The 27,410-nt window shown below is 32.3% G+C and overlaps 2 protein-coding genes across 4 annotated transcripts in view; one reads left to right on the forward strand and one right to left on the reverse strand.

Annotated features, from left to right (window-relative positions):
- The window catches only part of LOC117787838 (serine/threonine-protein kinase NLK2), a 97,233-nt gene extending 77,942 nt beyond the window's left edge, over positions 1–19,291 (forward strand). Inside the window, exons 3-8 of one of the 2 annotated variants that reach the window (XR_004617704.1) lie at positions 8,498–8,553; positions 9,715–10,306; positions 12,030–12,231; positions 12,777–12,870; positions 13,393–13,894; positions 15,820–19,291. Coding sequence is in view for 1 of the 2 variants with exons in the window: in XM_034626457.1 (XP_034482348.1) it covers positions 8,498–8,553; positions 9,715–10,306; positions 12,030–12,231; positions 12,777–12,870; positions 15,820–15,874 (999 nt within the window). In the remaining variant the exon portion in view is untranslated. The remainder of the gene's footprint in view (positions 1–8,497; positions 8,554–9,714; positions 10,307–12,029; positions 12,232–12,776; positions 12,871–13,392; positions 13,895–15,819) is intronic. The other variant, XM_034626457.1, reaches the window with a different exon arrangement.
- A 2,551-nt stretch (positions 19,292–21,842) lies between these two features.
- On the reverse strand, positions 21,843–27,311 carry LOC117786418. 2 transcript variants are annotated; one of them, XM_034624664.1, is made up of 4 exons: positions 26,959–27,311; positions 26,154–26,357; positions 23,488–23,776; positions 21,843–23,001 (listed from the first exon to the last, which is right to left on the reverse strand). In XM_034624664.1, exons 2-4 carry the CDS (start codon positions 26,327–26,329, stop codon positions 22,159–22,161), a joined length of 1,308 nt encoding a protein of 435 aa, XP_034480555.1. In that variant the 5' UTR covers positions 26,330–26,357; positions 26,959–27,311; the 3' UTR covers positions 21,843–22,158. The 2 variants fall into 2 exon arrangements, with proteins under 2 accessions (XP_034480555.1, XP_034480556.1); XM_034624665.1 differs by lacking the exons at positions 26,154–26,357; positions 26,959–27,311 and adding an exon at positions 24,317–24,388.
- Between the last annotated feature and the right edge of the window lie 99 nt (positions 27,312–27,410).

Here is a 27,410-nt window from a genome sequence, read left to right on the forward strand (position 1 = left end):
TTTTTTCCTAAAATTTTTCTTAGAATTGAGTTGCATTATTTTGAGATCCATATATTTGATTTTTTTAAAACTTATTTTAAAATTGAGTTGCTTTATTTTATTATCATTTTTTTTTTTTTTTGTTTTTAATTTTTATAATTAATTTTTTTTCTCAAAACTTATCCCAAAATTCAGTTGCTTTATTTTGAAATCAATATTAATTGCTTAATTTTTATTTATTTTTTTCTTATGTTTCTTGCCTTTGGCCCAAACTGAGTCACACTTTTTGTAATAAATTTAAATATCAGCGGAACATAATGCACATCTAAATCTGTATCTCTATTTGTAAATGTATGTGTGTCTTGGTCTGCCTGTTTGCTGTGTGTGACAGTTGCGATTCAATCATTCAAAGCACTAATTAACTCATTCATATTCATTGCACAGCAACTGCTGCAATTGCACAGATTTTAAGCAAAAAAAAAAAAAAATCTATTGCTAAGCTACGCCTGCCCAAAAAAAAAGGGGGGCACGCCCCCAGCTCACCGTCAGTTTGTCAGTTGCCAGTTGCCATTTGCCACACAAAAGGCTGTCATGCAAAATTTATGACAAACAAATTTTATGCACATAAAATGAGATAAACGACAACAACAAATATAACATAAAGGAAACTAAAAACTGCCCAACATTTTGTTGCATGCAAATTTGTTAACACAGACGGACAAATGGACAGAGACAGATAGAGAGACAGACAGAGAGACAGTGAGACAGACAGATAAACAGTGAGACAGACAGATTGGCCACAAAAAACCAACTGGCAACAAATGGCAAATGTAAAAGAAATATTATTATTCATACAACATCTAAAATTATTAATAAAGAGAACAGACAAAAGTATTAAAGGGGAGCTACTGAGTGTGGCTTATATAGGTAAAGAGATGAGGGGTTAAGAGGGTTGCCAGATCGACAGCTGCATTTCAGTGTTGCTTTGTGCTGATTTTTATGGCCAGTTTTATGTGACTCTGTGGCGATTTGCCTTAATTTATTTATCTGAATACGAATATTCGTTGTCTTCTAGCTGATGTCGAAGCACGTGCAGAGCGCGATCTCTGACTTTTGATTTTGAGTACATTTTTTTAACCCAGTACCCAAATAATATAAAAAAGGCTTCTAAAATTGTGACAATGTCTGTCTGTAGAATAAACTTGATCTTAGAAATTATCAAAGTAAAAGCTAGCAAACTGGATGACAATACTCCACAGTTGTCCAGGCATTTCAAGTTTGTTTTAGAATTTTCACAAGCTCCTAAATATTTTGTAGTGTACTTCATTTTTGTTTCTTCCATTGAACGACTGCAAGGTTATGAGTTCTGGGTATCTAGTCGTCGAGCACTCTTCAATGTAGCATTCTTACTTGTTTGACATTTGGTGGGGGCCAAAATGTCAGCTAAAGTTATTAGTGACCAAATGTGAAGCGAAACTTGGTAATATTAAAAGCACACATATTGCCAGTTGCCCTAGGGCTGCCCACACACACACACACATACACACACACTCAAAATGTCACGAACGCTACACTTTTCAATCTGTTGCAAATTCAAAATTCGTTCAACTTCATTAAGCTACAAAGGAAGATACAGAGACGGACTGAATGAGAGAGGGAGAGAGAGAAGAAGATGTACATGATGTAATGTTCATATGAAGACACTCTTCCCACACTTGCAACACGTGGAAATTATCAACACCTTGCCTCATATGCAAATTTCTATTAATATGCAAAATGCTTTATGAAATAAAAAGAGGCGCGACATTTCTTGTTGTTGTTGTTGTTGATTTGTTGTCGATTTGTTGTTGTTGTTGTTGTAGCGTGTCTGTTGTTGGTTTCCTGTTTCACTTCCAATTCCATTTTCATTTCCTACATACAACGTTGCCATGTCAGACAAGTGCAGTCAACTCAAAAGCGAGACACTCGATTCATTCAGCAAGGTGTGACCAGAGTTTAGTTATGCAATAAAAATGCCAAGAACGTGGGGGGAATATCATTAGCAAAATATAATTCTTACCAGACTAGACCTTAATTTTTAAAGTGTAGAAAATAGTAGGAACGACTGCTCGATATTATAAAAGTCTCAGATGTTTCTGGAGATATCATATAGCTGTCATTACGGCACCTCACCGGGAGCAGGCGAGCGAAGTGAGCAGGGGGCAGGCGAGCGAAGTGAGCAGCAGGCGGAACCCTCTTGTTTTCTGCATCTTCCTTTCTTTCTTTGTGCTTTATCAAATATTTAATAAATATTTAATACTTGACAATTAATTTCTAATCGAAACTCGATTCTATATCTAAGCACATTCCTCTTGTAATTCACAAGTTGTTCTAGCTTTAAATGTGTCATGTTTGCCGACTCTCTGTTGCTTTTTTCGGAGCCTTTCTTTGCGCTTCTTTTCTACCGCCGCTGTAAAACTGCCTGTCTGCGTGCCTTTAGCCAATTGCCCAACAATTCCAAACATTTTGAGTGACATGAAAAGAGGAGAAGAGACTGGCAATCGTCTCAATTGCTTGCACATTATATGGGCCAGAATATAAAGTGTGTGTATTTACACTAGAATTGCAAGTGTGTGCGAGTTTGCAAGTGTGCAATATACATTTTAACAAATCGCTGCAAAATGTTTTGCCCCATTATGCATTGTCGTTGTTGCTGTTGTTGTTGTTGTTGTTTCTTATTTCAATTGCGAATTTCAATAAAAGATTTTGCAACGTACGTGGCGCACATTTCAAAAGCATTTCTCACATGCAGCCGCCGTTTGTCGGCTTTGATTTGCCTTTCTTCTCAGCCAAGTCTGACACACACACACACACACGCACACACCTAACCCAGCAGCTAAAAGTAAAGTAAAGTAAATGATTGAGTTTCGAGTTTGATGCCTGGCATCAATTGCATGCAAATTTTGTTATTATTTGCTTTTGGGCGCTTTTTGCCAGCAAATTGCAATTGAAATGTCAATTTCATTTCTTGCCTCGAACTGATTTGATGTGATGTGATGTGATGTGATGGATGTGATAGATGTGCGTTTCGACTTTGTATTCAAGTTCTGCATACATAAATCGATTGAATGAATTTCCCAAAAAAGTTGACTGATCTGAATTGAACTCACTCGCATGAATGATGAATGGATTGATTGACTGGTCAATAGACTGATCTTATAGGATGTTATCTAAACTAATTGACTGACTGATATACAGACTTATTTACTGATTGACTCACTGATGCACAAAATAATGATCTTATTGATTGACAAAATGAAAGTTTATCTAACTGAAAAAACGACCTGCTTACTTAATTATTTACCATTAGTTGCTGACTGATTTACTAATTGATTGATGTACTAATATACAGACTAATTGATTGATTGACAGATGTAATCTGAATCCTTGATTGACTGGAAGTCTTCATTACAATTGAATAACTGACTGCCTGACTGATGAACTAAGCTATTGATTGTGTCTCCTTGATTGACTGATTGATTTGTTAATTACCACTGACGGATTAACTTTATTAATCACTGAAAGATTTTGATACCGATTGATTGATGGACTCATATACTGACTGATTTGTCGATTGACTGAGGTAATTTGAAATGACTGACCTTCGATTGACTGCCGGACTTCTATCTGATTGATTGATTGTCTGACTGAATTCTTTCCGGTTGAAACTGTTTGATTCCTTGACTTTCTAATTGTTTAACTAATTAGTAAGTTACCATTGACTGCTAAACTATTTCACTAACTCCGCGAGTTACCCTCTGACTGATTGACTTACTGATTGATACACAAGCAAATCACATTTTCACGTTACAAATGTCGACAACTGGTCAAAAATTTTTTAGCTGGAAAGCTTGACAAGATTTGAACGGTCTTTAAAAGATTTCCCAGCAGAGTGGCCAACTCAAGGCTATCTCTTTAAGACCAAGCTGAGCAACAACAGCAACAACAATAGTGAAAACAATAACAATAACAATTTTAACAAATTTGTTGTCGTTTACAACAAGCAGCTGACAAAATGTTTTACAAAACTCTGCGGCGCTTTAATTAGTCAGCAAACAAGTAGAAGAAGAGGAAGAAGATGAGGAACAAGAACAACAACAACATGAACAACACTGAAAAATGTTGTCAGCAGCTGGCTGCAACTTTTAGCTAGAATTTAAGCTTGTGGAATGAAAATGAAGCTAAACAACACTTTTGCTTTTGTTTTTGTTGATGAGACCTTTTTTTTGTGGCGCGTGAAATTCACTTGAAATCATTTAAGGGTAGGAGTAAGTAGGCAGTGGGTTAGAGGGAAAGGTGTGATTATATTGCTGCCACAGCTGTTGCAACTTGCAAGTTTTCTAGTTGCACCTCAGCCAAAGCTGTTGTCTTAAGTTGTTAGCACAGTTCTCTTATTCTAAGTACACCCAGAAAAAAAGTGCATAGTAAAATAAAGAAAAATATGTATGAAAATATATGATAATATCATATTTAGTTCAACGCTAAATCACATTCATTTTTTTAAAAGAATAAAAGTTTCTTAAATTGCATTAAAATTAAATATATTATAAATTTGTATTTGTCTCAACTATGTTGTGTAAAAATTTCAGTCTCGTAGGTCTTACCGTTTGGGCTTAACAATGATTAGATAATGAGTCAGTCAGGACAAAGATTATTCATTTTTCTCTGGGTGTAGTTGCTGCTCTTTCTGTTGTTTTTGTTGTCAAAGTTGTATAAGTTGTTGTTCTTATATAAGTAGTTTTGGCATTATCACACGCCTAGTTTCTCAAGAGTTTTAGCTTTGAGCACCTTTTGAAAATCCTGAGAAGAAGAAGGCTGCCTGTCAAGGACAGTAGTCAAAAGCTTTCGATATGACTGCATAAATTTGGTTTTTGATTGCTTTTGCCACAACGAAAAACCAAAGCGAAATGTTAATTTGCCTGCAACAACAACAACAACAACAACAGCAAGCAACGCACGTGTGAGGCCAACAGAGCAGCATAAGGCCACAATGCTTGCAACGCGCAACTTGCAACAACTAAAGCCACTTACTAACTTGAAGGTTTTGCTATACTCTAACACAGCGGGAATCACTTAGCTTAGACAGCAAGGATATTAACTCAAGCGAGTTATAACTATATAACATTTTATTTATTCAAGTGTCTTTCTAAAGATTTTGTAAAGCAATGCTTTTGAAAATAACCGTTCGAAATGTTGTTCTTCCTTAAATGTCAGAGATATATGTTTTTCAAATCATTTTTTCGAAGATTATTATTATTTATTTTATTATTCAAATTATTTTGGATTAATAATAAAATCTAAAAACTCAAAACTTAATATTGTATTGGTTAAACCAATTTTTTTTTGTTTTTAATTTATTTACATTTACTCCTATGGGGTTAGCGTATATCAGCTTCGTTTTAGGACAATTTTCTTAGTTTTAACATTGTTTTTAAGCTTGTGAAACCGCAAGCGCAACAAATGCAGCCGCTAAATTGCGGCAGCGTCATTGAAATATTAACAGAACTGCAGCAATAACAATAACAACAACAACAACAACAACAATGAAGCCAAAGTCGAGGCTTAAACCCTCGCAGCTTTTGTAAAAGAAGCAAAAATAAAATACAAAAAAAAAATATAACTTTTGCCACTTAAGACAAAACCACGAAGAAGTCGACGGCAGCTTAGCAGCTTGGCGGCACTTTTTGCCCTCCCTCTATCTCTGTCTCTCTCTTCCACTCTTTGTCTCCTTCTCGCACTCTCTGCATGTGTGTGAAAAGTGCGCAAAAATTGTTGCGCCGCTTTTTTGTGGTCTTTTGTGCCGCCGACAGACAAAACGCAGAAGTCACTGAAGACAGGCTAAACATTGCGGCAACATTGACAATTGTGCAACATTTGTAGCCCAGTATTTAAAGAGAGTGCAAGGAAATATAAGTTTGTGATCATATCTGTCTTCTAAAACTTCTACTAAACAAGAACATTCATCTTTAATATTTTTTTTTACTTAAAATATGAACATTTTAAGACCATATTACTAAAACTGGGAATATTTATCTAAAAAGTCAAAGTTCTTCAAGAACATTCATCGTTAATATTTTTTTTTCTTAAAATAAGAACATTTTATGACCATATTACTAATACTAGGAATATTAATCTAAAAAATCAAAGTTCTTAATATTAAAATAAAAATCTTAAATTGTGGGGAAAGTATAAATATGTACTATTTTATTTAAAACAAAAGGTGGCCCGTGGCGCTCTGGTTAGAGAAATCGCTTTAGTTGTGAAGCAGTAGGCGGCGGTTCGAATCCCACTCGTAACAAATTAAAATAACTTTTATAAAATTACCAAGACAGAATAAAATGTATAAAAATCATAATTAAAAAATATATATATAAAAAGCATTATTAATTTTTTGATTTTAGTTTTAAGTACGTTTAAATAAAAACTTGGTCTTATTTGAAATGCTCTTAAAAAAAAGATGTGATCTCTTAATTTATGAATTGTACGTTCTCGACGCATTTTTTAGACCAAAAATCGTAGTTCTGAGACTAAAATCTTATTTTTAGAAGATTTTTTTATCAGTGTACGTGTAAACATCTAGATCTTAAATATTATACAAGTTAGAGCAACAGAAACTAGTAAAAGCACTTAATTGTATCAAACTGTAATGTATTTCGAAAAATCGAACCCAAAGTGAAAACCGAAACAGGCCTGAGCATTTCTTTAATAATATTTTCTCTATCGATTATTTTAAAATCTTATTAAAAAATGCCTGAGCATTTACTTTTATTATATTTGCTCTATCGATTATTTTAAAATCTTATTATTTATTGAATTATTTATTTTTATATGTCGTTTATTTGTCTGCGTACTGGGCATCTAAATGTCGAGCAGCTCAGCTCTATTGCTCCCACTTTGTTATTTTTTTGACTGCCACACGCATTCCGTTGCAACTTGAGCAATTTTCATATTGTATTTTGGGTATTTGGATTGCGACTTGTTAAATGATATTGAAAATTGATTTTAAAGCTTACAACTGCCTCACACACACTCACTACATGTTTCTCTCCCTCTCTCTCTCTCTCTCTCTCTCTCTCTTTACCGTTGGCCATCTATCTCTTTCTCCCCTGCCGTTTGCAGTTGTTGTTAGATGGCTGATGTGATTGCTGATGTATAGAGGAAAGCTTTGTGGTTGAAAGGAAGTCCCTTCATCATTTTTGACCGCAAGCAAAATAAATCAGCGCTTGTCTGCAGCTCATGCTTTGACTTTGGCTTTGTATCTGACTCGGACTCGGATTCGGACTCCGAGTCTGGAAAAAAAGAGGTTCCCTAGAAGAGACTTTGACTCTGTCGACGCTTGTCTCAACGTTGTCTGCAGTTCATTCTGCCTTTTTGCTGCTGTTGTTGTTGTTCTGCTGTCCATCAACTTCATGGCAGCTTCGTCCCATTTTTTATTTATTTATGTTGTATTTTTATACCCGTTACTTGTTGAATCGCAAGGGTATATTTTATTCGTTGCAATGTAAATGGAAGAAGAAAACGTGTAATTTATATTCATATGTTTATTTTTGATTGGTATAATAAAAATTTAAAATATAAGCTATATTATTTTATTTTGTTTGGTATAATAAAAAATAAAAATAAAAGTTATATTATTTTGAAAGAAAAATTAAAATTTCATTACTGCTATATAATTTTTTTATTTGAAATATGTTGTACAAGTGTTTTTTATAAAATCTCTCTCAAATCTCCATACATTTTTGGGAGTTTTTCGGTTGGTTTCGATTTCTGTGGCACCCCCGATAATTATTATTGTTTTAATAAATTTAATCCTTAGGATCTCTGATTTAAATTGAGTAACAGGTATTTAAAAGTCGGTAACTCGACTATAGCTTTCTAACTTGATTTTTTTATAGAGCCGTTGCCTTCTGGACGGGACAGAAAGACAGACAGATGGACAGTTGAACATTTGAACAGGTCTCTCCCCTCAAAGCTCAGCTCAGTGGAGTTTAGTTTAGCATTCAGCTCGGACAGTGGCGTGTTTTGTATCTGCCGCTAAACATCATCAGCGGGTCAACATTGTGGATGATGTTGCAGTTGTTGTTGTTGTTGTTGTTGCTGCTGCTGCTGCTGTTGAACTTTGTGGCATTTTAGTGCCTGGCAGCGACACTTAACATGCAACTAAATGGCGCATTTGATGCGCTTTGCTCTTCGCTTCGAGCTTGATTTTTATTTATATTTTATTGGAGTGCATAATTTATGATCTTACTAAAGATGAGGTTGCTGCCTCTTCAAGCTGCTGCCACTTCAACTTGTTGTAGGTGTAATGTTGCATTGTCTTAAGATTTATATGTATATACACACATATACGTAATGCCACAGCCAATAAACGTCACTCTACAAAGCCTCTTCTCCCTCCCTTTATCTTTTCTCTCTTTCTCTGCAGGTCTGTTGACTGAAATTTATTAACAAACTTTATTCCTTTGCTTGTTTATTGCAGGTGCTTTCAGCTTTGGACATTTTGCAGCCACCACATTTGGACTTCTTTCAGGAAATGTATCCTTTTTTACAACAACAACGAAAATTTAATTACAAAATTCTACTTTGAAATCATTTAAAGTTGGAAAAAGTTGAAAATAAGTAAAGAAAATAGTAATATGCAACTTAAAAATTATTTAAAACTGTCTTAAATGGGAATATAGATAGGAATAGATATCGATTCTATTATAGCGATAGTAACTATATAATCGCATAATTCTGAATTATTTTTATTCTCCTTTTTTGTTCTTCTTTTAGTCAGTTATATTAGTCATATTTAAATTGCAAATGACAACTTTGTTGATTTTTTTTATTATTTTTTCTAAATAGAAATCCATCTTAAGGACATTTTTCTACATATGCAGAACTCAATAAATTCAGGCTCTCGATTACACAGTTAAAAGTATCTATCTAAGCTTTAAGCTCGCTGAGAAGCTGAACACTTTGGGAATGAATCTAATCCGAAACGGAAAAGAGATTCAAGTTAGAAAACCGCATCCTTCTCGTCACAGTGGCACAGTGTTGCTTGTTTGTTGCCTGCTTTTGAGCGCCAGGACTAAAATCTATTTTCGGCACTAAAAAGTTGCCCCAAAAAGCCAAAGCAACAACTTAATTGAAAAAGTTGAGAGCAAACAAACAAACATGAAAGTTTAGCTAAAAGGGGAATGGGAATTAAGTACAGATAGAACAGTATATAGAGTAGATGTGAGAGTTTGATATTTATAAAATATTTATTTATTTAACGTGAACAAAAACTTTTGTAAAAATTTAAAAAACAAAATTAATTTTCAGCTCTAAACAAAAAGGATAAAATTTTTGTGATTAAAAGATAAGAAAAAACATATTTATAGGTTTTCAAGTAAAGCTAAAAATAGGCTAAATTTTCTTAACTCAAAACTCAAAGGAAAAAATATTTCTTGGTGATATGCTTAATTTAATTTATAGAAAAAAAGATTCTTATCTAACGGATATAAGTGAGAAATAATTCTTAGCTCAAAACAAATCGGACTATTTTTTTTGGTTAATAACCAAATTAACAATTGTTATCAAGAAAGAAAAGGCAAATTTGTTGTTAATATTTTGAAATGGTTGGACAAAATTTAATAGATCTCTTCTTTTTTTTTGTAATATAATCTTATCCTAAATTTGGTTGCATCCCTAACTCATTTGTGAATTTAGCTATGTAATTACTGAACTGTTGCAATCGGATCTGCACAAGATCATTGTGTCGCCACAGCATTTATCCGCCGATCACATCAAAGTGTTTCTCTATCAGATACTTCGTGGATTGAAGTATCTGCACTCGGCAAGGATTCTGCATCGGGATATTAAGCCTGGCAATCTGTTGGTCAATTCGAATTGTGTGCTCAAGATATGCGATTTTGGATTGGCCCGTGTCGAGGAACCCGATCAGGCCAAGCACATGACCCAAGAGGTGGTCACACAATATTATCGAGCACCCGAAATTCTAATGGGTGCCCGCCATTATTCGTCGGCTGTGGATGTTTGGTCGGTGGGCTGCATTTTCGGTGAACTGCTCGGCAGACGCATCCTGTTCCAGGCGCAGAATCCCGTGCAGCAATTGGAGCTGATTACCGAGCTACTGGGCACACCCACCATGGAGGACATGCGTCACGCCTGCGAAGGAGCACGCACACACATGTTGAGGCGGGCCCCAAAGCCGCCATCTTTCTCGGTGCTCTACACACTCAGCTCACATGCGACACACGAGGCTGTACACTTGCTCTGCCAGATGCTTGTCTTTGATCCGGTAAGAAAAATAACTCCTTTTCATTTATATTTTTTTTGATGCAGTATCAATTTAGAGACCAAATAATAACCAATATGACATGCCGCATGAAAATCGGTTAAGTTTTGGCAAAGTTATGTGAGTTCAAAGTCTGATAAATCTTAGGACTGAAAACTTTACAAGTCAAAAATTTTGTCAGTTTTGTCATGATTTTTTACCGAAAAATGAAAGGTCCCAGAATTAAGTTTAAAATGTTGTGTTTTACTAATTTGGGCACCAGGAGTTGATTAAAAGTGAAAATTCGAGATTTTAAATTTTGAAAAAAATATTTTTATCAAAAAGTCAAAGGGGGGAGTACATGATTTTCTGAAAAAAATCGAAAATTAAAATTTTTTTTTAATTAATTATTTTTTGATGCAGAATCAATTTAGAGACCAAATAATAACCAATATGACATTCCGCATGAAAATCGGTTAAGTTTTGGCAAAGTTATGTGAGTTCAAAGTCTGATAAATCTTAGGGCTGACAACTTTACAAGTCAAAAATTTTGTCAGTTTTGTCATGATTTTATACCGAAAAATGAAAGGTCCCAGAATTAAGTTTAAAATGTTGTTTTATACTAATTTGGGGACCAGGAGTTGATTAAAAGTGAAAATTCGAAATTTTAAATTTTGGAAAAAATATTTTTTTCAAAAAGTCAAAGGGGGGAGTATATGATTTTTTGGCAAAAAAATCGAAAATTAAAATTTTTTTTAAATTAATTATTTTTTGATGCAGAATCAATTTAGAGACTAAATAATAACCAATATGGCATCCTGCATGAAAATCGGTTAAGTTTTGGCAAAGTTATGTGAGTTCAAAGTCTGATAAATCTTAGGGCTGACAACTTTACAAGTCAAAAATTTTGTCAGTTTTGTCATGATTTTTTACCAAAAAATGAAAGGTCCCAGAATTAAGTTTAAAATGTTGTTTTATACTAATTTGGGGACCAGGAGTTGATTAAAAGTAAAAATTCAAAATTTTAAATTTTGAAAAAAATATTTTTTTCAAAAAGTCAAAGGGGGGAGTACAATAAAATTGGTTGAGGTTTGATAAAGTTATGCTAGTTTGAATTCCTGTAGAGCTTTAGACTGACAACTTTACAAGCCAAATTTTTTGTCAGATTTCTCTTGATTTTTTACAGAAAAATGAAACCTCTTAAAATCAACTTTGAAGTGTCGTTTTATACTAATTTGGGCCCCAGGAGTTCTTTAAAAGTGAAAACTCAGGATTTAAAATTTTGAAAAAAATATTTTTCCAAAAAAGTCAAAGGGGGGAGTACATGATTTTTTCGGAAAAAAATCGAAAATTAAATTTTTTTTTAAATTAATTATTTTTTGATGCAGAATCAATTAGGAGACCAAATAATGACCAATATGACATTCCGCATGAAAATCGGTTAAGTTTTGACAAAGCTATGCAAGTTACAATTCTGGTGGGAAAAAAAATGTTATTAATGAAAACTTTGTAAACTTTGGTGCAAAAACTCAGCAAAATAAATTTCAATTGATTTTAAAAATTGCGGAGATTTATTTGAAAACGCATTGAATGTACAAAATCATATTTTATATTTATCAGGTGCTTGACTAAAAATGTTGTTAACACTTATTCTACTCGAAAGTGTGCAAGCTTAAACTAAAGTTTTCCTTTTTCCTCGCTTTCCGTTTCGCGTTCTCCGTTCTCCGTTTTCCGTTTCCTTGTGCAGGATAAGCGCATTTCGGTGACGGATGCCTTGGCGCATCCGTATCTGGATGAGGGTCGTCTGCGGTACCATTCGTGCATGTGCAAATGCTGCTTCACTACCTCGGCTGGCATGCGTCAGTATACGGCGGACTTTGAGCCATCGGCCGGACAACCCTTTGATGATTTATGGGAACGCAAACTCACCTCCGTGCAGCAGGTGAAGGGTGAGTCATTTACGCATACCTACTATATTATACACTTTGCGGGTATTATGATTTTGAAATTAAAGATGTAATGTTTGCTGCTTTGCTGAAGAAGTAAAATTAACTATTCTCTCAACTTTTGAACAATTGATATTAGCAATGAAAATTGGTTTTTTATAGATACATTTTTTTGGTTAGTTAATACTGTTTTTTAAATTGAGAAACTTTGATTTTTCAAGCTGAGAATCTAATTTTAATTATCCATACAAAATTCCATAAATGGAACTACTGTTTTAGATTTCGAAAATGTAATTTTTTTCGTACTTCTAGATATTTTAACTTGATTGAATTCAAAATATTTTTTTTAAGTAAAATCTTAGCTTATATTTTTTTTAAGATCTACAGTGGTTTGCAAGTACACCAAATCTTTTACGTTTTTTTCCAGATATTTTAACTGATTTTCAATAAATAAACAGCAATAATTTTTTTGCCAGGGGATATTAATTTGCTTTATGAATTTTTGTTGTACTCGTAAACTGATGAATTCTTTAATGTACTTTTTGCAGAGGAAATGCATAAATTCATTGCCGAGCAGCTGCAAACGGGCCGTGTGCCACTTTGCATCAATCCGCAGAGTGCGGCATTCAAAAGCTTTGCCAGGTGAGTTGCAATCTGCCCCAAATTAAATCAAGTTGCACGATTAGCCCCACCTCCCCCTCTCTTCTCCCTCACCCACCCACTTACAACTAATCTAACTATCTCCCTCTCTCTATCTATCTGTCTCTATAATTTGTTGTTGTTCCAAAAAATTCGTAATATGCTTTTCAGTTGAAATAAAAAATAAACTTTCGTTCACTCACTAACTATCTTTGAATTTCTTTTAATTTAAAAACTAAAAGTTATTGTTTTTGTCATTGCTTCGAGTCCGAAACTGTCCAGCTCTCTCTCTCTCTCTCTCTCTCTCACTCTTACTCTATTTATCTATCTATCTCTCTCCTATAGTTTGTTTATTTTACTTTATAATAATATTAAAATACATATATAATCTAAAATAATTTTAATTTTTGTTTTCTTTTTTTTTCTATCGTTTTTGTGTGTATGTTTTTCGAACTACGATCGATCGATATAAATTAATATATTGAAAACTCTATTAAATTTAATTATTTTATATGCGTTGTTAAGCCAATGAGATTGAGAATATCTACTACTACTACTCGTACTACCAATACCACTACCAATACTACTACTACCACAACTTGCACTGCTGCTCCTGCCGCTGCTGCTGCTGTCGCTGCTGCTGCTGCTGCCAACTCTGCCGTCGCGCTGCCGCTGCGCTGCCTCTGCCGACAAGAAATACTAGGCGCCTGCTAGGCGCGAAATGATACCATACATATATATAAAATAATATATATATACCTACCGATAAATAGTCAAGAATGAATCGAGATTCAAGCAGAAGTCACAAAAAACTGCCGTCAGAAACAGAATCTGAAATTAAAGAGAGCAGAAAGAAGAAAGAAAGCAAGCAAGAGAAATAAATAATGAAAGAAACCAAACCATACAAATACAAAAAAATATAAAAATACTAAATATAAAAAAAAAAATACCAATATCAAATCGAATCGAGTCCAAAACAATTGTTGGGGGAAATCGGCAGCAGCAACTTCTTCTTCTTAAACTTTAGGTCTGTTGATAAAGCGACTCTACATATATTGCTATACATTTGCTAAACTATCGTTTTAAATTTAATTATTATAATTTATATATTTATATATGATTTAACAACTTGTTCTCTTTATTTTTAATTATTCTTTATCAAATGCAAATGTGTATAAAACTTTAAACTATTTTATCTTAGTTTTAAACATGACTAAAAAACTCATCATTTTCCTTATTGTTTATTCAAATTTAGTTTAATTTATTTAATTGGGTTTTTTGCGTAACTATTTGTGTACATAAATGTGAAACAAAAAAAAAAATAAACATGGCAATAATTAGAAAATTGCTTATAAATGTCAAAAATTGGTCCATGAAATATGAAAAGCAACCTAATGAAAACAGCAATTGGCAAAACAAATTTCGTTGATAAAATTATAAAAAGAAAACACTTTTCATAGACATTTCTAGCATAAATATTAATATTAATTCTAAGAGTCCACATAGTACATTAATACTCTTGCATATACATAATCGTATTCATTTTCATGTTTTTCAATTTGTGTTTATGTTTTGCAACTCATTTCCAATTCATATATGTATACATAAATATATAACTTTATATATATATATATTTTTTCATATTGTGTATAGCATAAATAATATCAATTTTATCCATTAAACCCATTTACACCTTTTACACTTCCTTGTAATTATTCAATTGCCACACACATAAAATACACTTAATATATGATATATTTGATACTCTTTCTGACTGCTTAATCATTTTCATATATTCCACTCTTGCAGAAGAGTATATTTCTATATACTGTCATAATACGGTTGATTATATTCTTTAATAGAATTAAATTTCAAATTATTTAAAATTTATAGAATAAAATGCTTAAAAAAATCGAATCAACATATTCATAAGAGCACGGATCGCAAAAATTAGTTATACTAAAAAAATATTATAATTTAAAAAAAGTTCGTAAATATTCAATTTAAGGATGGGATATCCTGGAGTTTTTAGATCTTATTTTTGATCGGAACTAAAGATGTTATGAAGATATATTAAAATATATTTTTTATGAAGATAACTCTTTTTTTATGTGCAATTTCAATTTCATTGTTTATATTTTATTTTAAAAAAGCAATCGTTACGATCTCTCGTAACGTATTGATTTATCTTAAAAGTGTCAAAAATACAAGAGTATCTACAACTTCGGCATGCCGAAAATCAACACTACATTCACACTTTCCTCGTTCTTAATATCGTACTAGACGCAATCATAATTTAATTCATGCATTTGTAAATTATTTAATTATTCTAAACATTCAAAATCTACATAAGCTCCCCTATAGCTTAAACATTTGAATCCAAAATTAAGCAATTTAAATAAACACTCACACATATATTTATATAAATAAATCTATGTTTATGTATAATAAAATTTAAAAAATTTATATATAAATTAATTCAGTGCAGTTGAGCAGCAGTGAAAATGGTCAAAAGTAGTTTGATAAAAAAGAAAAGAAAAATGATAAGAACTAAACGCTTGAACAACTTTCACTTGAATGAAAAAAAAACTACATTTTAATATAAAATTCCTTTTAGTTTTCTTTGATTTCCATATTTATTTTATTTTTATTAAAATAAAATTTTATAAAAATTTCTTTGAAGTTTTTGGTTTGTTAATTTTGATTTTTTCCCAAATCTATTTTTGTAGTTTGTTTGATTTGTATGTATGCATAAATATTTCATATTTTTGGGCTCAACATTTGGTTTGTTTGTATGTTTTTGGTTGTGCTTAAATGCTTCTATCTATAGCTAAGTAATTTTTTATGTTGTAAATATGTTAGTTGCATGTTCTTCTTCTTTCTCAATGTTTAACTGTATTCAAAATTGCAAATGTCAGACAACTAATTTTAACACTATTTTCACCTATTTAGCTCCACTGTGGCACATCCTTCGGAGCTGCCGCCGTCGCCACATCAATGGGAATGACGGCAAAATGAGGCGATTGCTGCCTAAAATATGAAAAGCAACACAACAACAACAATGGAAACAACAACTGCAACAACAAAATGAAAAATATTTGATTTACACACCAGGAAAATTTTACAAGCAAGTTGCAACAGGAACTTGACGCCAACTACCAAAACTCAAGAAGAAATAAACAATTTTAGCCACTTAAGCGACGCATTCTGAGAATTTTCTCAGAACAAGAAGAAAAAGCAGAAGCAGAGGAAGCAGAGGAAGCAGAGCAAGCAGCAGAAAGAAAGGAAAGATCAACATTTAAATTGAAAGCACAAAACACTTCCAATCTTAAAAGTTTAAGCATTCCACCACCGAAATAAATAAAGAAATTAAATAAAACAAACACAAAATGTAACGTAACTCAACTGAAACTAGTCTAAAAAAAAAAAAGAACAACCACAAAAAAACACAACAAGAAGTAGTAAAAAGCAGCGGCAGAGACAAAATTCGATTAACTATAAGAATTAACAAATTATTATAAAACAAAAGGGATTACAAAAAAAACGCAAAAAAATGAAAAGCGTAAACAAAAATTATCTTGACAACAAAGCAGAAAATTTGTTGTGCTTGACAAAATTGGTAGAAAAGCAAAAGAAAATGTTAACAAAGAAAACAAATACAAAAAAAAACAAACAAAACTCTAAACTAAACCATGAAATTTTTGGTCTAATAAGCAAAATTACTAAAATGTTTTATGTTTAGCGCTTAAAATCTATGTAAATGAATTAGCAACTAGACTAAAGGCCACAACCCCTTACGCCCACATTTTCGTATTAAATGTTGCCCAAAAAACTATGCAACACATTTGCGAATATTGTAATAAACAAAAGCAAGAAACTACAACTACAACTAAAACTATAAATTATAATTAAAACTACAATTAAAAGTACACATACACATGCAGAAATTTGTTTGCCAAATTTACCTCACACACACAAACAACAAATTTCTTTTGTGTTTAAATTTAAAATACAAATGAAAAAAAAAACTCTCAATGTGTAGCTGCAAATTAACAAAGCAAATGCTAAATTAAATTAATTTCACATTTATATTTATATATATATATATTGGATTTGCGCTTCAATTTTGAAACTGGTTTCCAAACTATGTAAAATTTTGGGTATGAGTGTTGAATTCTATGACAAAATTAAAACTAGCAACTAAACTATGCGTATACTTAATATGAATTAAATGTGTACATGTATGTGTGTACTGTCTGTGTCGCTGTCTCTGAATGTAAATGGCAAAGGCAACACAACAATTTTCAAACTAGTTAAAAAGTAATGGGAAACAAAACAAAAGAAGAAAAAAACAAAAACATTTTAACTGTGGACTGATTATGAAGCATAAATCAACAATTATGCAATTAAACAATTTAATTTGTACTAATTCTAATACTTATACTTATGCTTAGTTAATGACAATTTATGAATATTATTATAATTATTATAAAAAATATTATTTTAAATGCAAAACTTAAGTTTATAGCACACACATTTCAACTCCATAAATATATAGAAATTAAACTAATTTAAATAAAAACACAAACCAACAAGTGGACGACACACTGCCCCCAGTGAATGTGCACAGGTGTTCTATAGTTACACCACCAAAATCACCGCCAACACCACAGATTAAGACCGCAAGTAGTGAAAATTCCACAGCAATCTCAATTTTAATAATCCACTGGCTTTTCTGTGTCTGTGTGCGTGTGTGTGTGATTGTTTCTGAGTGTGTGTCTTGAACACCTTGCTATTTCAATTTAGTATGTATTTTCTGCATTAATTTATCGTGTAATATAGTTTAATTTCCAAACTCATTTTTAAAAATACGCAAACTCCAACCATTTGTCTTCATTTGTCGAAATTTCTATACTTTTTTTTAATTATCAACAAATGCTCATGCCAACTAAATGCTATAGAAAAAAATGCAAAGATTCAAGCTAAAATTGAATATATATTAAAAAAATATATATATATGTGTATGTATGTTTAAGACTGAGTTATCTCATTTCCTTATAAAAGAGATGGTTGACAAGCGCAATATATAAAAGGAAAATAATTGGCATAAATCAATGAATGGAATTTGAAATTAATTGCTTGAATTATGTACTAATGTAGCAATCTATATAAATCTATGAATGTGTGTATTTGTATTTTAATGTCTTTCAACAAATTCAAAGTTTAGCAACATGCAAAAAAAAAAAATGTAAACCCATACAACAAAAATGTTCTCGAAATTGTAGAATTGTGTGCTCACTTTCCAACCCAAAAAAAATTCAGCTCTTCAACTCTAAACTGTGCTGCTTTCTTATGTATGTAGTTTTTAATTAAAAAAATATATATATAAATATATGATATACTTATATATGCATTAAAAAGGGAAGAAGATGATGAGAATAACAAAATAAAATATGAATTCAAACTTTCACGGAGATCTCATAGCAAAAAAAAGAATAACGAAAATTAGCTAAGATTTGACGGTAAAAACTGTGAAAATGGGGAAAATCCGAAAATGGAACCCGACCGTTAAATCTGCCAGCGATTTATTTTCAATTTTTAACATAGCCACTACTTTTGTTTATAAATAACAATTTTGTTTCTTATAGACAACAAACAAATGTAGACTACAAATCTTTGTCAAACACAACTACACACACACACATACACTAAAATAAATATTACTTTAGTTTTTTAACTCGAAGAAGAAAGGAAAAAAAAGAAATACAATGCAAAATTATCATCTACATTAGAAATTAAGAAAATGTTTACCTACATACAATACATACATACATGATACATACATCATTATATACATAAAATAATAATTGAATATATTGTTTACTTTGGACTTATGTAGGCACCATGTACATAACATTAACACCCCACCAATACCAATACTTATATGATAATCCACACTTAACTCTAGTTTTTTTAGTTAAAATGAAAGGACGTCAACTAATATATATATAATAACTATATACGATTACGATACGATTATTATATGTCATGTACATTTTCTTTGCACATCTTTCAATTTGCTTAAAACACACACATATTCAAATTTATTAGAATATAATCTTAAATTAAATATTATCTTTGATTTGTCAATTTTAACTCTTGGATTTCATCACTTATGTTTCAATAAGTTTGACATATGTTTAACTGTTAGTTAAGTATCAACTGCATTAGTATTTTGACCTAAACCAATTGTGGAGCAGTACTATATATACATAACTATAAAAATATCTGCTAATTATATAGTAGTACCTACGTATACCTATTATAATAAACGAGGTAACGTTTTCATAATGGCTGCAGATAAAGATAACGAATTAAGTGAGAGAAATAAAATTGTGTAAAACTGTTTGTATAAAAAAAGCAACAACAACATTATTGTTTTATTCTTTGATTTCTTGACTTTTTTACAAACTATTGTGAACACTTTCCTTGGAAAAAGAAACGTGTTTAGACCGTCTAGTAAAGCTGCAAAAACCCAATGCATTTGCAATTAGAATTTATAGCTATAAATACATGTATGCATTTTTTTTTTGCCAAGAATCTACCCAACAACTAGCACTAAATACAACATATATATATTTATAAATATATGTGTATGTATGGACAATATTTGCAAAATGAAAATAAATCCAATTCAAAATAAAAATAAACAGATTATTAAAATACAGGTAACTTACACATTTAAATATGTATGTCCTTCTTATAGAGCATTTTTGGAAAAGTCTCAGAATAATAAGGTATTATATAGTATTCAACTCGATTATGAAATGAAATTTGTGCCAGAAAACCAAAAATAAGAAAAAAAAACTCTTGGCCAGCATTAACAAATAATTCAAGTTTTCTTAACAGAGAAAAAACATTGCGCTCAGGTTACAAAGAAAGAAAAACAAAAATAATAAAGAAAATAAAAACATTTAATGTACAACAATTAATTCGATACATAAAACACATAGAATATTACATACAACATACATAAAAATAAATATACGATTACCACGTTTAACAAAAGGCTGTTTGTAGAAATTGTGACACAGTTTTTAAACCCTAACTACACCAACAACAACAAAATACCATATACGATATTCAAAATACATTAACAAATTTTTGATGTAAATGTGAGTAGAATAGACGCTAAAAGCTTTGCGAAAAGATAATGGAAAACTCCATGGAAAACTTCAGATAGCGATTAATGTATTTGTAGTTGCTTAACTAGAGATACCCTGTAGCGGGTGCTACGCTGGGTCGCTTTGTGCACTCGAAAACTCCGACTCTTGTGTAAATACATGAATTACAAAATTTAATACTAATTAAATACAATAATATATGATATATAATATATAGAAAAACTTTGTGATTGCTTGTCATTGATGATATTGACTCAAATGTCAAATGTAAGCCGATGTGTGTACTTTTCTTATATATATACAACACATAAATATGTATGTAAGTATACTCAACACACAACTTGTCGTAAAGATTTACCCCAAAAATCCCCTCCCAAAAAAAAAAATATATATATATATATATATGTATGTAGGACAGAATACAATGTACGAGTAGTTAACAGTACCATATATACAATATTATATACAGAAGGCAATTCTTCAGCTTATCCATTATTATGATGATATATATACATATATCTATATAAATTATATACGCATATATGTATGGGAAATTCGATAAATGTTGTATAAAGTATATAGAATTTATAACGCAACACTCTATAAATGTATATGTGAAAGAATTGTAGAACACTTTGAACATGATCATGAATATACGAATATATTAAAAATCCTCTCAAGTAGTAGCTCTCATTAAATTGCACGCGATCGAGCAAATGTCCTTTAATCTTTTGGGTTTCAGATCCAAAAACGGAATGAAAATAAGTATGTTAAACAATGCATTGTTCAACTGTATATATGTAATTATATTAACAATATAATCACACAACCACTACATTAACCATTAATACACTAACTCAATTGATACGTTTCTTAGTATATATATATATACATAAATATATCTGCAAAAACAGATTGTACATTATTAATTTTCAATAATTACATTATTAACATATTACCACAATACACACTAACCCATTGTATTAACAAATTAAACAAGCATTAGATTTACTAATATTATTATAACGTAATACTGAAAACAACAGAAAACAAATTCAAATGGAAATGGAAAAACAGAAAAAATGCTTTCAACCTATAAAAAAATAAAGTTCTTTGGAATTACAATGCAAAACAAAAGATACGAAAACAAAATCTAAATGTTCTTTTTATTGGGTGGCGGTTACTTTTTCAAATACACACAGCTCGCACTGCTTGCCGAACTGCACAGTAAAGCAGTGAACTGCGGTAAGTATACTTGCGCTGCTTAGCAACAGATGGCGCCACAAACAACTCAACAGTGGCAAAGCATAAAATATCTTAATTTACGAATAACTTGGTCATATTCTGACGTGTTTTAGCAGGATGTGTCTCATTAGGCTTGTAGTGACGAAATCTATCGACTAGCATCAAAAAATTGGGGGGTCATCTAAGGATCATCAACTTGTAAAATTTCAGTCAAAAGTAGGTCGAAGACTGGCAAAAAAACACAAAATCCTTGATAACTCGGAAACGGAAAAAGATTGAGATGTCCTTTGGCCAGTCGATAGTCCATTTCAAAACTCATCGATTGACACCAGTTTCAGAAAGATCCTTTAAAGGACTTTCGAGTAATGGCTCATTTTATATATATCCCTAACCAGAAATTCGTCATAGCTCGGTTAAATGATTGCTTATTTCGTCAGGACATGGTGCGATCTCTTCGTCAGGTTGAGATTCAATGATTGGCATTAAAGTATAATAAGGATATTTGCCTTTTAACCTACATATATAAATAAACACTCAACTCATAGATTCAGTTCTTGGCTTAAAAGCTCTCGTATATTCTATTCAGATTTCATTCTTTTATGGCTACAAATACATTACAAAAGTATATGCCTTCTCTGTTTAATCGGGCTTCTATATAATATATATAAAATTTGTACCTTATATGTCTAGGGTTTTTGCACCAGCTCTGCGGTGCTATAAAAATATGTATGTATGTTTCATTTTGCATCAGTCTTAGACAACGAATATTTAAAAAAAAAATACAAAATGATAGTTAAAATGTATTCGCCAGGAAGCTAAGGACTAAGGACTAAAGAATATTAAATACTAAAGAAAAGATAAGCTAATCCTTTTTGCCATAGTGACTGTAGCTTTCTTCGACAAAGATTTGTATGGATCGCTTGACATTCTGTTTGTGCGGTTCTGGAAGCTGCTCCAATTTGGGCAATATCTTCATTAGAAATCGAAAATCGGGCGATAGATTTATATTTGTCTCAGTTTCAGTTTCTGTCTCGGGCGGAGGCGACTCCTTGACTGGCTCTACGGGCAATATGGACACACTGGCAGGCAGAGTGACACCAGATGCACCTTCCAACTTGACAAAGTTTGTGGGATTCTTTTTGGGGGGAAGAGTTATGTGCGGCTTTTGTAGAATTGGAGTTGGATTTGTAGTTGGCTCCAATTTGATTGCTTGATGACCTTTGGCCTTGGCCTGTGCCTGCTCCTTGTCCTGTATACAGCTGAGAATCTCGGGCAGAAATTTCTCCAAATGTTGTGTGAGATTCGCCTTTGATTTATCGGTGACAATCATAAGTTTCTTGGCTGCCGTATCCTTTTCCTGCTCCACAACGACAAACATTTTTCGCTTTTGTCCATTTGTTGTGCTATTTCCATTCTTCTCATCCGATTTCTCCGTTATCAAATAGAGTTTACGCTTCTTGGCCAAACCATTTGAAGTTTTGGCCATGCCGTTTTGACCATGTGCATCTACCAGGGCTGAAAGCGGCATGCTCGCCTCGTAGTCGGAACTGATGGATGAAACAGATGAAGAGGAGCAAATGGAGTGGGAGCGTTGTGCAATTGGAACTTTAACTGGAACTGCAACTGGAACTGAAACTGCAACTGGCGTTATCGTAGTCACCGACTTCTTCGGATTTGTCTGCTTTTGGGAATCTCCGCTGCAGCTCTGCGGGTTAAAAGATTATCGTTAGTTATCTTTAATCAGTGAATTAAAAAATGTATATGCAATTAGTAAAGAAAGTGTTTTGACAATATCAAAAATGTATACAATATCTTTTGATAAAAAATATATATTTCATGAACTTTTATTTTATTTCATATTTAATTATCATTTATAACAATTTAAAAACCAAGATAAATCTTTTTTCAATAACTTACATTTTAGTTTAATTTAAGAATATAATTGATTTTGTTATTAATGTATTAAAAAATTTTTTTAATTGTATTATTACTTTTAGCCCTTTGTATGCCATGCTCTCCGATTTTGAAACGGGTATTTTCTTTATTAAATTAAATTAAAAAATACAATTCTTTTTAGTTTGTTAATTTCTTGGCTTTAAATAATTATTTTAAAAAATATAAAAGCAAATATGTGCACTATAATTTTGTCAAAACACTTTGTTCACCATTTGTATACACTGTAAATACTTACATCGACCAATTCTATTGTTGTGCTATCGGCCATAGGCTTAACACTTGTTGTTGCTGCAACTGTTGTTGTTGTTGTTATAGCAGATGTTGCTGCTGTTCCTGTTCCTGTTGTTGTTGTTATGTTGTGCTTGTTGTTGTTGTTGCCACGCAGCGGTGTCGTCTTGATGCGCGTTTTGGCCATCGCCATACGCTCACTAAAATGCCTGAAGCAAATGCGCAGCTTTTTCAGACCGCCGAGTTCCTTTACCAATTCCTCGCTTACTCCGAAATGACGAAGCCAAAAGTTGCAGCTGCAGGAATTCAAATTTAAGTCGATTATTCAATGTGTGTGTGTGTGTGTGTGAGTGTACAGTATGTCAAGTAATTGTATGGACAATGTGGACATGCGCATCTTTGTGTGTTTGTACAGTAACTCAAAGCATTGTTTTGACACAGATTGGATACTAAAGTTTTTGCAAAATTAAATAACTTAACATACTGCATTTTATTAAAAAATAAATAAATAAAACTCTTTTTTATTAAAAACACATTCTGGCTTGAATTTTATATTTGCCAAAACAATTAGCTAACATACTGTATTGTAATGCACGTGTGTATGTGTGTGTGTGTAAAAGAGAGAGAGCAAGAGCGTGAGAGTGCAACATGATTCTCTCTGGCGAACCAAAATGCAAGCTCAGCTTTGGTCAACAACGCAAATTTTGAAGTAATTGTAAATGTTCTTGAAAAGAAAGCCTTCGTATAAAACAACAACATGCACTACACTTGTTCACTACAATAACTGTTTTCTTATGGTAAATGTTGTATGTACATATGTTCTTTGAAATTTATACCCAAAAACTACGACGACACTCGAGCGCACGTCACGTTGCGATCGCCTCGGAAGTTCTTTGTTTACTGCATTGAACTGCATTGAAGTTGTGTTCTTTTGAAAGTGCTTTTCCTCTGTAGCTTTAAAATTAGATCCCATCTCGCTCTCTCTTTATACAAGCTAGTGAAAAGTTCTTCCATGGCCGCCAAAAAGTGTTGCTGTAAAAAGCGCTTTTATGCTTACAGCATTGCATCTCTTTCTCTCTCTCTCTTTCTCTCTCTGACTGTGTGCGTTATGTTATGCATGTGTGCTGCTTTCGCTCTGACTCGCTCTCTATTCAATGTGCTCTCGGAGAGCGGAAGTTTGTGCCGGTGTTCAACTGCTGCTGCTGCGCTGCTGCTTCTTCTACTTCCCCCACCTTCATTCTTGACAAAGCAATAACAAAAGTTGTTTCTGTATATTTGCTTTATGGATATCACAGCCATAACGAAAGAAACTAGGGTAGACCAAAAACTATTTAATTAGCTAATCTTTTATCGAATTAAATAAATCAATAAATTAGATTATTATTTATTCATAAAAAAATGTGATTTTACAAAAGAAAAATAGAAATATTAGCTTTTGCTATTTTTTACGATAATTGTTGTGAAAAAGTAATAAAAAAAAACTAATACATACAATGTAAATTTTGTTCTTCTTGACCAACTGTTTAGGTCCACTCTTAACTCCATGCAGATGGTAACAACAACAAACAACATCTCCGCTGCACAGAACTTTTTTTTGCAACAACAAACTTCACGGCCAACAGAGCGCGCTTTGCACGCACATTACAAGAGAGAGCGAGAGCGAAAGAGAGTTATAAATAAACTGATGGGGACATCTGTCTGTATGCGTGCACGAGTGTGTGTGAGTGTGGGACGCAGCTTCTTATGCTGCTCTGCTCTCGCTGTTTCCCTCACACCCACGATGCGCATAATTGCAATACAACTGCATGCAATATACTTGTTGTTTTTTTGTTTTTGTTTTTGCCATGGCATTGAAATTTTCTATGAGAGTTCAATAACCTTTGACTTGGCGGAATTGGCAGGCCAAAGCAAAAGCTCTGCCTCAGATAGCTACATATGTTTGTATGTATTTGTCTGGAATACACTTAGTAAACATACATACAAGCACAATTAAACGTATATACATATGTATGTACATACATATGGAATATATGCAAAAGTAAATTTGTGATGCGCAACAAGCCTTAATGCAATTCTCAGATCCATAAACCGGTTTTAATGTTGATCGGCAAAAGGTGATAACAAATAAATTTGATCGAAGTAGAGCAGGCAAACTATCGATGGCATCGAATTCTTATTTTTTCGTCATCGAACTTGTTAAGTCAACCACTATCGATACTTAGGAGCTTTTCTAATGACATTACTATTGAATTTTTACAGGGAACGTAATCTTTATAAGCTATACTATAAAAATTATATACTAAGGATTATTTAATAATCATCATGAATAATCATAAATTAAGATTTTTTGTATTTTTTTTTAATACAAATCAAACTTCCTTTTGATATTATTTAAAAAAAATCCCGTTTAATTAGTTTCCCAATATTGTTGAATGTCCATATAAAATGAACCAAGGAACTTATCTCACTTGGTTTGTTGCAGTGTTTGTATATTTCTTCTCATTTATTTTTTTAATCAAAAAAAAATTTTTTTTTAATAATCATTATTTACAATTCCTGGTTTTTTAAGAGATCATTTCTTGTCACTTCACTGTTAAAAATTTTTCTTTTAAGCTATCGATCATATTGAATGGGGTCTATATCGATAGTTTGTCAACTTTGTCTGCAACTTACCGATTGATATCGTGCACTGGAAATCGACGTAATTCCAATGCGCTCGCCTCGCAGCCCATCAGGCATTTCCTGGAACTGGTTCCAGTTGCAGTTCCATTTCCAGTTCCAGCATGACTTCCAGCTATATTAGCACTGGGATGCAGCGACATGGCCTTACAAATGCGTAGATTGCTCATTTTATTTGGTATTTGATATTGAAGTTATCTGAAATTCAAGTATTTACTTTTTTGTTTAATTTTTATTTCGACTGTTGTAAATTTAAAATTGTATGTCAAAGAATTATATTTTTATTATGTTATTTTCTGTTTATATTTTAAACTGGTAAAAATTTCTTAAATAAACACCAAAGAAAATGTAAAAAAACTGATGCTTAAGCTATTTATTATCACATGTCTGATGTCTGTACTAGTTTTCTATTTAACTTGAGCATAATAATACTCCACTTGGAACGAGAAAGAGAGCGTAGTTAAGAAAGAGACACAACGTAATAAAAGTGAAAAGCTTTTTGAGAGAGACTCGCTCTCTCTCTATCTCTCTCTCTTTATTGCTGTACACGCTGTTGCAGTTTCATCTCATTGAAAATGAGCAAAGCTTTTGTCTCCCAGTGCACATCTACACACACACACACACTTGCATATCAACACACTATACAGCCATAATAAAAGCTCTGATAGAACAGCGCTTACGCTGCCTTCCTTCTCTCTCTCATAAATGTTGCTGATGTTGCAAAAGTCGTTTGACAATTTTCATTATTTGCACTTTTAAACATAATGTTATTACCAGAATAAATGTGGAGTATACTTACATATACATATGTATACTTTAGATTTGAATTTTGATAGTGCTGCTCTGCTCAAGTCTCAAGTTGAATAACCTTCCTTCAACACAACAACAACACACACACTCACACACAGCACGTTGTCTGTGTGTGGCGTGCTTTCTGCCTGGCACAATTATCAACGCGTCTTTATTTCTACAATTCTTCAAGAGCTTTTACTGCGTTTTTCTTTTTCAAATTCAATTTTTGTTTTGTTTTCTTTTCAAGTTTTTTGTATTTGGATTTTCACTTGGCTTTTTAATCAGTTCAGTTCACTTGGCTGTGATTACGTTCTGTCCAAGCTACGTCATGGTATCTCAAAGACTGCCAAAAGTTTCGCCTGCGTCATTTCAAGTTGAATGTAAAACGTACTGAAAGCTTTTGCTGCTCTTTGAAAGCTCTCTTGTCTGCTTTGTTGTTTTGTAAGCTTGGTTTCTGAG

This window comes from Drosophila innubila (assembly GCF_004354385.1).
Source record: "Drosophila innubila isolate TH190305 chromosome 3L unlocalized genomic scaffold, UK_Dinn_1.0 0_D_3L, whole genome shotgun sequence".
NCBI classification, from domain to species: Eukaryota; Metazoa; Arthropoda; class Insecta; order Diptera; family Drosophilidae; genus Drosophila; species Drosophila innubila.